The sequence below is a fragment of the Simochromis diagramma genome, unplaced genomic scaffold (assembly GCF_900408965.1).
Source record: "Simochromis diagramma unplaced genomic scaffold, fSimDia1.1 OVJJ01000542.1, whole genome shotgun sequence".
Classification (NCBI taxonomy): domain Eukaryota; kingdom Metazoa; phylum Chordata; class Actinopteri; order Cichliformes; family Cichlidae; genus Simochromis; species Simochromis diagramma.
Genome location: NW_024386846.1, coordinates 23,760 through 36,464, shown reverse-complemented (window position 1 = coordinate 36,464; position 12,705 = coordinate 23,760). Strand labels below are relative to the sequence as shown.

General features: G+C 39.5%; 1 protein-coding gene across 1 annotated transcript; it reads right to left on the bottom strand.

Annotated features, from left to right (window-relative positions):
• Positions 1-10,434: 10,434 nt before the first annotated feature.
• Positions 10,435-12,532, bottom strand: LOC120732029 (tripartite motif-containing protein 16-like). Its single transcript, XM_040029406.1, has one exon. The coding sequence runs from the start codon at positions 12,530-12,532 to the stop codon at positions 10,856-10,858; it is 1,677 nt and encodes a 558-aa protein (XP_039885340.1). The 3' UTR covers positions 10,435-10,855.
• Between the last annotated feature and the right edge of the window lie 173 nt (positions 12,533-12,705).

Genomic DNA, 12,705 nt, shown 5'->3' with positions numbered 1-12,705 from the left:
GGTTTTAGTAAAATTTTGCCTGAACTGTTTAGTAATTTTTCACAAAGTGTCCATGTCAGTAATTCATTCAAATGTATTTTGGTCTTAAACTGATCCAGTAAATGTAACTTTTTCTCACCTACTTAATCGAGTATTTTAGTTGTTTAACTGTCATTATAACTAAACTGAACATCCAAAGCTTTTCTCACTGCAGTTTTGTTCTGCAGTTATAGCAGCACTTTGAATCATCCACAGTTTTATAGAACTGTCTGTTGAATTGTTGTTTTGTTTGGTGCAATGCTTGCTTTTATTTGAATATTGATGATAATTTGATATATTTGATTATTTATTACTGGTGCAAACAATTCATTTCTTCATGGTGCAAATATATAGTAGACTCAGGAGTTTAACTCAGTTTTCTTGGCCTTTGTTTATCGTTCATTTAAAATCTTAATGGGTAAAGATCGTCATAATTACATATGAAATTATATGTACAAATTATATGTTCCATTACACTATTAACAGCACAGATTATACAGCAAACATCAGATTCATGGATGGAGCCAGAGGCTAAATGACTGTTCAGTCCTCTTTAGGAAACGATCTTCATATGACGACAAACACGACAACAATCAGCTGTCAAACTGTACAAGAAGTTCACAGTAATGTAAAAGAAGTTATATCACTTTATTTTTAAATGTACGCACTCAGGGTCAGGACTGAAGACACTGATCGAGAAAATACTCTAAATATAAATATTCACCTAAACATTCAAAATTATTCAATTGCATGAAAAGAAATATGAACTCTCTACAATACTGGCTTCTGATTGGTTGAAAAAGCAGGTGCTGAACTTCAGAAGAGCTAAAGCTGCAAAACTGTGTAAACCCAGAGTGGATGCTGCCCTCTGACCTTTCAGAAGTACGATCTTTTTATGAAGACACAGAGGCAGAGTTATTATTCATCACTTTAAAGATGATATTCGTTACATGTTCTTCACTCGTTGTCTAGTAAAGTCCAGAGAATGAGACACATGATTTCAAAACATACAGCTGCATGTTAGAGATCACAGAGTTCTTCAGTCTTATGAGAACTCATGGAGACTAAATGTCAGACACATCAACAGTAAATGTCGTTCCTCCCCCCGTGAGTTTGTGTCCTCCACACTTGTTTACACAAACATCTGAGGTTTGAACAGTGTGCAAAACCACATGTTACAAAGCTGCTGAGCTACTGAATACTGGAATATTTCATTCAATATCACCATCTGACCAAAGGACAAACACAGAGAGGATTAGAGCGCCAAACTTTGTTTCAAACTGCTTTCAGATTTTAGAGGCAAAAAGCAGAATTTCTACCTGGACAAAGAAATCAAAGCAGGAGCAAAACAAGCTTTTTACATTTATTCAAAGGCATTATGTGAATGTACTCTGAGCCACAGCCTCCTAAAGTAAAGACATTTGATCATCTAAACCAGACAGAGTCATGTTTTCAGCAGTGTCTGTATCCTCCATATAGACCATGCCATGGTCCACCTAGGGTGACCAGGTGTCTGACTTTATGTGGGACTACACAGTGCTCAGTCCTTGTTTCCCTGTGCCACACACACATTGAGCCAATGTCCAGTTTTTTTATTGACTCTAGTTTCTGTCGATCGGTAGGCCCACAAAAAAACCCTGTACAGGAAGTAGATTTCATCTCTCTGATAAAAGGAGTTCTAATCCCTGATCCTATGAGTCTGAGCCAGTAGATAATATTGATATGATCATATTTATGCCTTTGTTGTTTCACAAAGGGTTAAAAACATTCACAGGTTGGACTGTGGTTCTCCTTTTAGCGTCTCTGCTGGAATTTTAACTGTGAACCTCTTAGATCCAAACTTCTGAACTGCTCATCTCACAGAGGACAAAAGGGAAGAACCCCGAATCTCTTCTTCACCTCACTTTTATACCTGCTCACCCTTTCTCCCCCCTTCCCTCAGTGGACGTCACATCTTCACACTTGGGCCAATCAGGTTGTTGACATTTGATCATCTGATGTCCACCCACACCTCATCTCTCTCTGATTTACAAGATTTAACACAAAGTTTAAACTTTAAAATCACTTCATTACATTTTCTTTGTTATTCTTAACACAGAAAATTCACATTCAAAAACTTAACACAGAATAAAACAGAGTAGCCAGTAGTGGGACATGGTTCCAGCAACTCTGATGGTGACGGCCCGTTTGAAGCTGAAGCTCCGGCACATGAGTCAAAAAATCAACACACTGCTTCAGAAACGCTGTGCTGAGGCTTGGTTTGACTGAACAGAGTCACGTGATCAATGACGTCTGAAGCTTCATTCAGCACGTCACTGCTTCAGTACCTGATTCAATGATTTATAAGGAATTGAACCATTGGTGGGATTTGTGCTGTGTTTTGGTGATTTTGTGAGAGCGAATCAGTGTGTGACATAATTATAGACATGGAGCCAGGAAGAGAGGACGCTCTGCCTGTTCCTGAATAAAAACCAGTTCATCAGCATTTCTGCTCCCAGGTCTAAAATGTACATAAGAAATATGATGTACACATAATTATAATGATATAACTTATAGTATATTATATATAAACGTACCAGTCTGCTGGTTAATTACATAATCAGGTGGAGGCAGTGACCTCACAGCACAATACTCACAACTATTATAATATTGTGCTTTACATTGTTATATTTAGTGTATTTTTTATTACTAACAAACTACAAGAAGTCACAAGCAACAGGAGAACACACCATGGCACATGTTTACACAAGAACGTTTTATTCATATAAATTATTTATTATTAAAATCGACATAACAGAATTTTTTTCACGTAAAACAAATACATGTTCAAAGCACCATATCAGCCCGATATCAGACACAACTGTCACGTGACATTAAAGAGAAGCTGTCAGTTCATCTCTGCAGAGTGGGCAATCATAATGAAGCAGTTCATTATAAGCTGTAGATTCAAGCTGCGCTTCATAGTTTTGTCCACCAGATGTCACCAAACAGGACTGTGTTGAAAAGCTTCGAGTAATGAACCGTTTTTCAATCCAAGCTTCAGAAAGCTTCATTTGGACATCAGAGGCCGTCTGATGTTAACTGGCAGCCCTTTATAGACTGCTGCTACTTTACCCTGAAGCCAAACCACTATCTGGGGTTACATACTGAACCAAGCTACACACACATTTCACACACAATCAAGAGAAACCACAGGTAAGACAATCGTATCCAAAATTCTTGTCTGCAAGCAAAATACAAAAACATAAGAACAAGCAAATACACTTTTGTTTGAGTTAAATATCAATATTAAAATTACCCATGTGTGTTTATATGGTTAAGTAATGAAGACGACCTTCATTATACCCTCACACACACACACACACACACACACACACACACACACACACGCTGTATGAAGCTTTGAGAAATGAACATTTTGTGAACCACTTGGCTGGAAGACTCAACTGCTTCTAGGTGCACATGGAGTAAAGGCAGGAAAGGCACTCACACGAGCTAGCTGCTTACCCTAACCATCAAAAATGAATGCCTAACCCTGACCCTTACCCTAAACCTAACATAACCTAATTGTAACCCTGACAATAAAACCTGCCTGTTTGTCCCCACGAGTATAGAAAACTACCAAGTTTTGGTCCCAGCGAAGATGTTAATACCAGCTCTGGTAAAAAGCAGCTCTGATATTTAATGCTGAGCATTCAAACTGGGCAAACTTTAAAATGAGATGCCTGACCATCACTCCTGAACCCCAGAAAGTTTACACTCATTTAAAGCCACCTGTTTCATTTGCTGCACGGTTTGAGCTCCAGCAGGTGAAGGACAATTTTTAAACCGTTTTCTGGCGTTTAACCTCTTTCACCAAACTAATAAAAACGTAATAAAAGCAGCTATTTAAGCAGTAAGACTTCAGACAGATACCAACAGGTCGACTTGGGCTGTATTTTTATGCATTCATCAAAGATTCAGTAAAAGGACTCGATGTTACAATCCCTGACAATGCATTGCTTTAAATGGAGAAAATCTTGAGTGATGGCTGTTATGAGGAAAAGCAGCCCAGAAACTTGACCAGCGGCACACATCGTTGTGTGCCTAAACTTTCGTTCTTTTACCCAAGCTAATCTGCCCTTTTTCCTTGGTTAGATTTAAAGAATTTAAAATTCAAAATAGTTAAACTCAAAGGTTTGAGCAAGTCCAGGCATACCTGTAAAAAGAGAGCAGTTGCTCATAAGTTTACGTTATACCTGCATTATTGACACAGTATTGTCACTTCATTGTAATCGTCAATACACGGTTATCATGAAACTCATAACAGCCAACAAACAATCGATCAGTCGACCCTTGTTTTTGTTTACAGTTACTACATTATTATTATTATTGTTTTACACGTGCTTCCTATTTTGTTCCCCTCAGAGAGTCGCGGTGCATCTTGTGCAGCAATAGGATAAAAAATAAAATTCAAGCTGGAATATTTCAAGATGAGGCGCGTGCTGGAGCTGATGGCTGACTGGTGAGCTTTAAGGGTTCAGTGATGTTAAAAAAGATTCTTGTTTTAATTAAAGTGATTATCATGGTTGAACAGGTTAGAGCTCATGTCTGATGCAATAACATGTTTCTGTAATGTTAGAGTGACTTTTGAGGTGATAAAATTAAGGACAGGTGGACAATAATCACACACAAGAAACGTTGTTGGGACAAAAAAAAAATCGCACCACTTCTCAGTAAATGGAAGGAAAACTTGACGCACGATTCCAGTAGAGAAAGTAGAGTAGAATCAAATTTCAGCACATCATTCCATTTTCATGTACAGCGAGAACAACTAATACAAATCTCACCGTGTCCGTCTGTGTCGTGTTAGAGATGCTCGTCCATCCGTTTAACATTTAACAACCAGAACATCTGCTGTTTCAGTTTGTCCATGCAGCGCTGCGGTTTAGCTGCAGGCGGCGCTGTTTCACGTCTCAAACGACACTGGGGGGATGAACTGCTGACACCAGTATTTCTTGATGGCTGGCTTTTTTTTCCCTTTTTGATACCACACAAAAAGAAAATGGGAAGTTTTTGTTTAACAGGAGGAAAAGGTGCGTTTATTGGGGACTATTTTTCATGGCGGATTAGTCAACCTGTTACTTTTGGGGCAGCACAGTGATGCATGTGGGTCTGTGTTCATGGTAATAAAGGAACATTTCAGTCGTCTTTGGACAGCGGTGCAGTGCTGTTAGGAGGAAGTTTGTGGCTTTCTGGGTGTCGTACAGCTTAATAAACCTCGTAATGAGGCACACAGGAAGCCTCCTAATCACACACCTGGACCACCTGATGCACTGATAGATATACTGTAATCTTTATAATGAAGCTGAAAGCTTTTTAAGGGGTTCAAAGGTCCAGAAATTCTCACTTCTCATTTTAGCCGCACATAACCAGCCGTGCAGGTGGTGTCAGTATTTCATCCTCCGGCTTCAGGATTTTACCACATCGAGTCGTTTACCTCCGTGTGTTGCTTCATATGTGGCATCATTTCCAGACTGTGACTACAGACAAAGACTGAATCTTTACGAGCTCCTTCAGGCAGATGTAGGTTTTACCTTCTTCTTCTTCTTCTTTTTTTAAAGAAAAAAAAACAATCAGTATTGTATTTATTTCCAAACAGTGTTTTTGAATGACTGAACGATCGCACTGATGAGAGGCAACATGTAGATTTGTGGATGCACTGTTTACAGATGCCTTGGTTACTTGACTTCTGTCAATAAAAATGTGAAGAAAAAATTAATAAAAGAGAATTACAGAAACTGCTGCTTTGTGTTTCTTCTTCTGTCTGCAGTCGTTTATCTGCCGCGTTCCCTCCAGCTGGTTTATCTTAACAGGAATTGAAACACAGAAGAATAACAATTAAAAACAACCCATTGAGCACATGTGGTTTTATACATTTCTTATATGTTAGATTTCTGTGGTTTGCAGTTCTTTAGATGTTATTCTGGGTTCTTTTGTGACCTGGATGAGTCACTGGTAGCTTCTTGGAAAGTTCACCTCTCCGTTGTTCACTGGAGCCCCAAAGCCTTACAAACATCTGCAGACTAATAGATGCCAACAACTTTGTAATTTTTCTCATAAGTTTTCTTGAGCGTCTTTACATCGTGGTGTGATGTTTGTTTTTCTGAGCTTTTAGCCTGCTTCACTTTGACAGACAGGTTCTGTTTGAGTGATTTCTGGATTTCTAACGAAATCATCATTTATAAAACACTTTTTTACTTACTTGGGTTATTTTTTATCTAATATTAAAATTAGTTTGATCTTAAAATACAGGCCATATTAAAGAGAAATGGAAACTAGAACTAAATTGATGAGTTACGAACCCTCATCCTAGAGAAAAGAGTGTTCGTGGAAAAGATCACGGAGAAGAAGAAAAAACGCTTCAGCTTCTTCTGGAGAAAGAGCACTCCTGCTTTTTCTACTTTTTCTACTTTTCCTTCTGCTGATGTCACCCCGTCTTCCTCCTCCACCGTTGCATCGTAATTTTCACCTTAACTCCTAACACCTGCCCCATCTCCCCCCCCCCTTTCTCTCTTTCACCCTCACCCCCCAACCAGTCCCGACAGTTGACTGGCCCCTCTAGAGCCTGGTTCTGTCATAGGTTTCTTCCTGTAAAGGGAGTTGTTCCTATCCACTGTCGCACCCAGTGCTTGCTCAGAGGGCATAGTTGGGGTTCTCTCTCCTCTCTTTCCTCCTTTCTATCCCTTTCCTTTACCCTCTTCTTTACCCCCCACCCTCCCCCTTTCTATTCCCCGCTTTTCTATTTCCTTAATAATTTAATAATAAACACAATTGGCTACATTTTAAATGTGTCTGATCAACGTCTTCATTCAAGAATGAATTGTCTTTCTCACGGAGTCATGTGTATTTTGTGTTTTCCTCGGGCTGGTGATCCCCGCGGTCGTTCAGCCCCGGAGTCCAGAGTTTTAGTGTTTTAATCACATTTAGTGTTACATTTTAGATCACCACAATAGGATATCCATAATTTAGGATTCAGGCATTTGTTTTAGTTCAATATCGTAATCATTCTATGACTGAGTAGTTTACAGAACCTTCAGTCTGCACCAATAACTTCTGTTGGAGCTATTTGTTCTTATTTTTTATTATTTTGAAATTAGTTAAAGTTTGTTGTTAGTTTACTTATATTTTGCGGTGTATTTACAAGTTTATTTGTAGGTTAATATTTGTTTCAATGTTTTGTTTGTTTGATGTTACCTTGTGAAATTAGTCAGTAAAAGCTGTAGGGCCATTTTGTTTCTATAAATAAAGAGACTGGTATAGGACCAGCATGCACTGGGGTGAGCCTATGGTTTTTTACTAGAGCAGGAGAAGCAGCAGGACGTAACTAAAAATGGATCTTGTTATTGCTTGCCAAACTGGATAAAATAAACCATAAAAACGCAACTTTAAAGTTTGGACAGTGGACTTCTGTTGCCTGCGTACGAAATATTATCTCAGTGCAGCAGTGGCTTGTGGACTTTTAATTGTGGGATGTTTGGTTTGTCAAACAAAAGGAATTGCCACTACAAAAAGTAAAAAACCTGCCCGTGGACAAAGGAATAATCCTTCATTAATGGATATGTTGGATATATGGATTTCAAGGATCACCGTCGAACTCGAATAAAAGTTACTGGATCGTCTGTAAGTACTCCAGACGGATTTGATGTTGAGGCCTGGATCAACATGTCACTCGTTCATCAAAGCTGGTGAGTGATAATATTGTTTAAGCCGTAAAGGAAAACGATGAAGCTATTGGAGTTTAAAGACATTATTTCACTACAAAGACTGATGAACTGAGTTTTGATGTACTAAATTTGTGCATAATAGCATCACTAATTGAAACATGCCAACGGCCTCTGTGGAAATGTTTGTTCACTGCAATCATGTTTGCGCTTTATGCTATGGATTCTCAGTGTGCTGTGCATCTTTAGAATGTTTGAAATAATCCAAGAGGACAATAAAAATGTCGGATATTAAGAGTAAACAAGAGAGTAAACAAGAGGATGACACTCAGATGCAAGCAGAGAAAAGAAGCATCAAATTTACGCCAAAAGGTTTGGATTTGTATATAAAGACATGCCAAGAAAAGCGGAGTTCAATGTGTAAGCAAGCATCTAAATACATGGGGAAAATTTCTGCTTTAATGACCTCACATGAGAAGGTTAAGGAAGTGTCTTCTGAATTTGGGAAGTTTATTAAATGCTATCAAGATGCAAACGCTTTGCAAGAATCCTTTTTAAGTTTGCCACTGCCAGAAGATGAAGTGAAAAGGCAAAGCGCACATTTTCGGTCTAAGGTGACAGCATTCTCTGTTTTTATGGACAAAGTAAAGGTTTGGTTGCAGGAAGCAGGCGAGCCGTATACTGAACAAAGCAATACTGCTCTTAATGATCAAGCTGTTGAAAGTTTGGATGAAATAAATCCTGAAGACAGTGTCTCTAATATCTCAAGTGTAAAGCCACCTTCAAAAACATTGTCACAGCAAAGTCGAATTTCATCAACATCTTCCGCACGCGTTAAAGCTGCAGCTGACAAGGCAGCGTTCATGGAGCGACTCGCTGCATTAAAGAAAAACATTCTATTGAAGCGCAAGAGGAAAAACTGAGAAAAGAAAAGGAGAAATTATCCTTGGAAACAGAGTTGGCAGCAACTAAGGCAAAGCTTCGTGTCTTAAAAATAAACTCAGCTTGTAGCTCTGAGCATTCTGATGGCATGAACTCTTATTTTGAAAGAGGGCACGTACAAGAAGCGCCTTGTGCTGATACATTTGTTCCGGCAGAAAGAGATTACTCTGGTACAAATTCTGCATCTGAATCACAAGTAATCATACCTAGACAAAGTCAAAACCAACATCAGGTGGATGAGGTGATGATAAAAGTTGATGATTCAGCTCAAGTGACGCAGCAAACACAGCCTCAGTCTCCTACTTTGACTGAGAATTGCACGAAGGAGATTGTAAATATTATGCAAAAACAAAATGACATCACTACTTTGCTTGTAAAACAAAACTTATCTTCTGTCCTTCCAGCTAGAAACATCCCTATGTTTGATGGAGACCCTTTACAGTACAGATCATTTATGAATGCCTTTGAAAATGGAGTGGAAGCTAAAACTGATAACTGGAGCGACTGTCTGCATTTTTTAGAGCAGTTCACTAGGGGGCAGCCTAAAGACTTGGTGCATAGTTGTCAGCATTTACCTCCTGAGCAGGGCTATTCCACAGCCAAATATCTTCTTGAAGAACATTTTGGGAACGGAAATAAAATTGCCTCTGCATATATGGAGAGGATTGTGAGTTGGGCACCTATTAAAAGTGAGGATGTGAAAGGTCTACAGTCATTCTCTCTTTTTCTTCAAGGACGTTCGAATCTAACACAGCAAGTTGTTTATATGAAGGAGTTGGATTTGCCCTCAAATATGAGAATGATTGTTATGAAACTTCCATACAAATTGAGGGGAAAATGGAGAGTTGTTGCCTATGAACTGCAGGAACAAAATGGTCACAGAGCAGTGTTCACTGATCTGGCTGACTTCATAATAAAACAGGTGAAAGTAGCATAAGATCCAGTGTTTGGCAACATCCAAGACTCACAATCTGGAAGCAGCTTTAAAGTTTCAAGTTCCACCAAGCAAAGAAAAAAGGGAAGTAGTTTTGCCACTAATGTCAGTACGGTTCCAGGAGTCAAAACTCAATCAACTGGAAGCTGAACAAATTCCACTGTTCTGCATAGTTGTTTGTTTTGTTCACACAGCAATCATTTACTAGAGAATTGTAAGCAGTTTAAAGCTAAAATGCATCGAGATAAGTTGACTTTTATCAAGGAAAGGGGAATTTGTTTTGGTTGTTTAAAAGTTGGTCACATAAGCAAAGACTGTAGGAGTCGTTTGAGACACAGCAGCTGAGCAAATGATCATTTCATGCTGAAGACATCCTCAGACAGAATTAAACACATACATAAACACAGCCTGGTGCCAATAACACAGCTAATGACACTGCTGTATCACTGGCTTTACTGATTAAAGACCATATCTGAAGGAAATCTTTGAACACAACAGAAAGTGACCTTTTAAACCTGCGACACTGATGCTGCATTCAAGGACCATTAAAAACATCTGAAAGGACTTAAGAACATCAAGAAAATGTGACTTGTTTCTCTGTAATGAAGCTGTTTTAGTGAAGAAAGTTGAAAGGTCACAGAGCGACTGCTGAATCTTCTGCTCTAAACATGAACTCTGAACTTTGTGATGCTTCAGGAGGAAAACTGCTTCAGTTATTCTCTCAGATTAGTTTCATATTTTCTGCATCAGATTTGAGTGAGATCCTGGAATGAAGACAGAAGAAAAGACTTTGTTCAAAGTTTGATTTATAGTCAAACCTTCCAGTTTATTCACACAATAAAACATCAACACAATATATGAATTCATTCATTAAAATCACAGTTTTTCCTCATTTGTTTGATGATTTTGACAAAAACAAACACAAACACACACACATGGTCTGCCATACTCATAAAGAGAAATGTCGACATATTTCAAGACAAATATTCCAGAAACATTTAGAGGATAGAGAAGTTTACATTTTCATGTGGAGAAATATTTTAGTAAATCAAAATGATGATGAGCAGTGATAGCCTCCATAAACAGTCACAGGAAAGATCTCCTTTAAAAACTCAGAAACATCAAGAGAACAACTAGAAGATGTGGATGTACCACCCATAATGTTTGACTGACAGCTGATCTCTGTGCAGAAATGATGGAGAGAAAATAAAATGAAACTAAAATACAGATTTAAACCCACAATATGAAAGACTTCAGTCTATTTCACTTTAATCAACTCAGCAGAGTTTTCAACCCACATCCCAGAAGAGATTATAAATACATTATTGTAAATCCTCAGTCCAGCATAGAGCGGCTGAGTGAATGTGGTCTGGACTCTGTGGAGGAGAGTCATGGTTTCAGAGACGCTGTAGAAGGACAAAATACCTGCTCTGTGATCCAGGTACACTCCTACTCTGGAGGAACGAGGACCTGAGACACGAGTTTGGATGTTGTTGTACCAAAATGTATAACTGTTGTTGTTACAATCTAATGACCAAGATTTGTCATCATGTCCAAATTTAGATTCACTCCCTTTTCTGCTGATATTCTTGTATGCGACTGCTACATAAACTCTTCCCCCTCTCCACTCCACCTCCCAGTAACAACGTCCAGTCAGACTCTCTCTACTCAGGACCTGTTTATACGAAGTGAATCTGTCTGGATGATCAGAATAAGACTGTTGTTGACTCATAAATGTTACTTTTCTGTTCCCCTCTGATAATAACAGCTTTTTGTGTGCTGTGTTTGGATCCAGTGTGATTTCACATGAATATTTTAAGAATCCAGCTCTGGTCTTTGGCTCTGGTTGTGACAGTAAAACATCCACTTCAGTGACTGTCAGTGAGATGTTTGTCCATTGCTCTCTCAGAATGTCCTGTAGTTTATCTCTGACCTCTGACACAGCTGCTGTCACATCCTCAAAGTAGCTCAGAGGACGGATATTGATGCTGGATGAGTCTGTAGACTCACTGAGTGCTGACAGTGAGGGGTAGTTGTGTAGAAACTGGATGTGATCCTCTGTGTGTGAGAGCTGCTTCAGCTCAGCATCTTTCCTCTTCAGCTCAGTGATCTCCTGCTCCAGCTTCTCCTGAAGCTCTTTGACTCGACTCACTTCAGTTTCCTGCTGGGATCTGATCTGCTGCTTCACATCAGAGCTTCTTTTCTGGATGAGATGGATCAGCTCAGTGAAGATCTTCTCACTGTGCTCCACTGTTTGATCAGCAGACTGATTGATGGCCTCCACCTCCTGTTGAAGCAGCTTCACATCTTTCTCTCTGTCCTGGATTCTCTGCTGGATGTTTTGTCGACTCACCTCCAGCTCTCTCTGCCTCTCAGTCCTTTCTGCTGCAGCTGAGACTGTGTCGTGGCCTTTATGTTCATCCACAGAGCAGAGATAACAGATACTCTGCTGATCAGTACGGCAGAACATCTTCATCACCTCATCATGACGAGAGCAGATGTTCTCCTGGAGCTTCTTGGAGGGCTCCACCAGCTTGTGTGTTTCAAATGCTGAGGATACAAAATGAGGCTGAAGGTGTTTCTCACAGTAAGAGACCAAACACACCAAACAGGACTTGAAGGCTTTGATTTTTCTTCCAGTGCAGACATCACAGGCCACATCTTCAGGTCCAGCATAGCAGTGATCAGCAGGAGCAGCTTGGAGTGCAATCTTCTTCAGCTCCTCCACTAAATCTGCCACTAATATGTTTTTCACCAGGACAGGCCTCGGTGTGAAAGTCTGTCTGCACTGAGGGCAGCTGTAGATTTTCTTCTTTTCCTCTTCATCCCAGAAGCTTTTAATACAGTTCATGCAGTAGCTGTGTCCACAGGGAATAGTCACCGGATCCTTCAGTAGATCCAAACAGACTGAACAGCAGAATTTTGTTTGATCCATTTGATTCATGTGCTGTGCCGTTTCACCGTCTCTCAGTGACTGTCAGACAGTTTCACTTCCTCTGAACAGAAACAACCTCTGTGCTCTGAAGGGAAACAGATCTCTGCTCTTGTTCACCTCCTACAGGAAATGAGGCTCACCAGCAACTGCATTTACACCATGTTGTTTAGACC

Excerpts from the sequence above, each read along its gene's own strand:
- LOC120732029 (XM_040029406.1), bottom strand. The coding sequence starts at position 12,532 with ATGGATCAAACAAAATTCTGCTGTTCAGTCTGTTTGGATCTACTGAAG.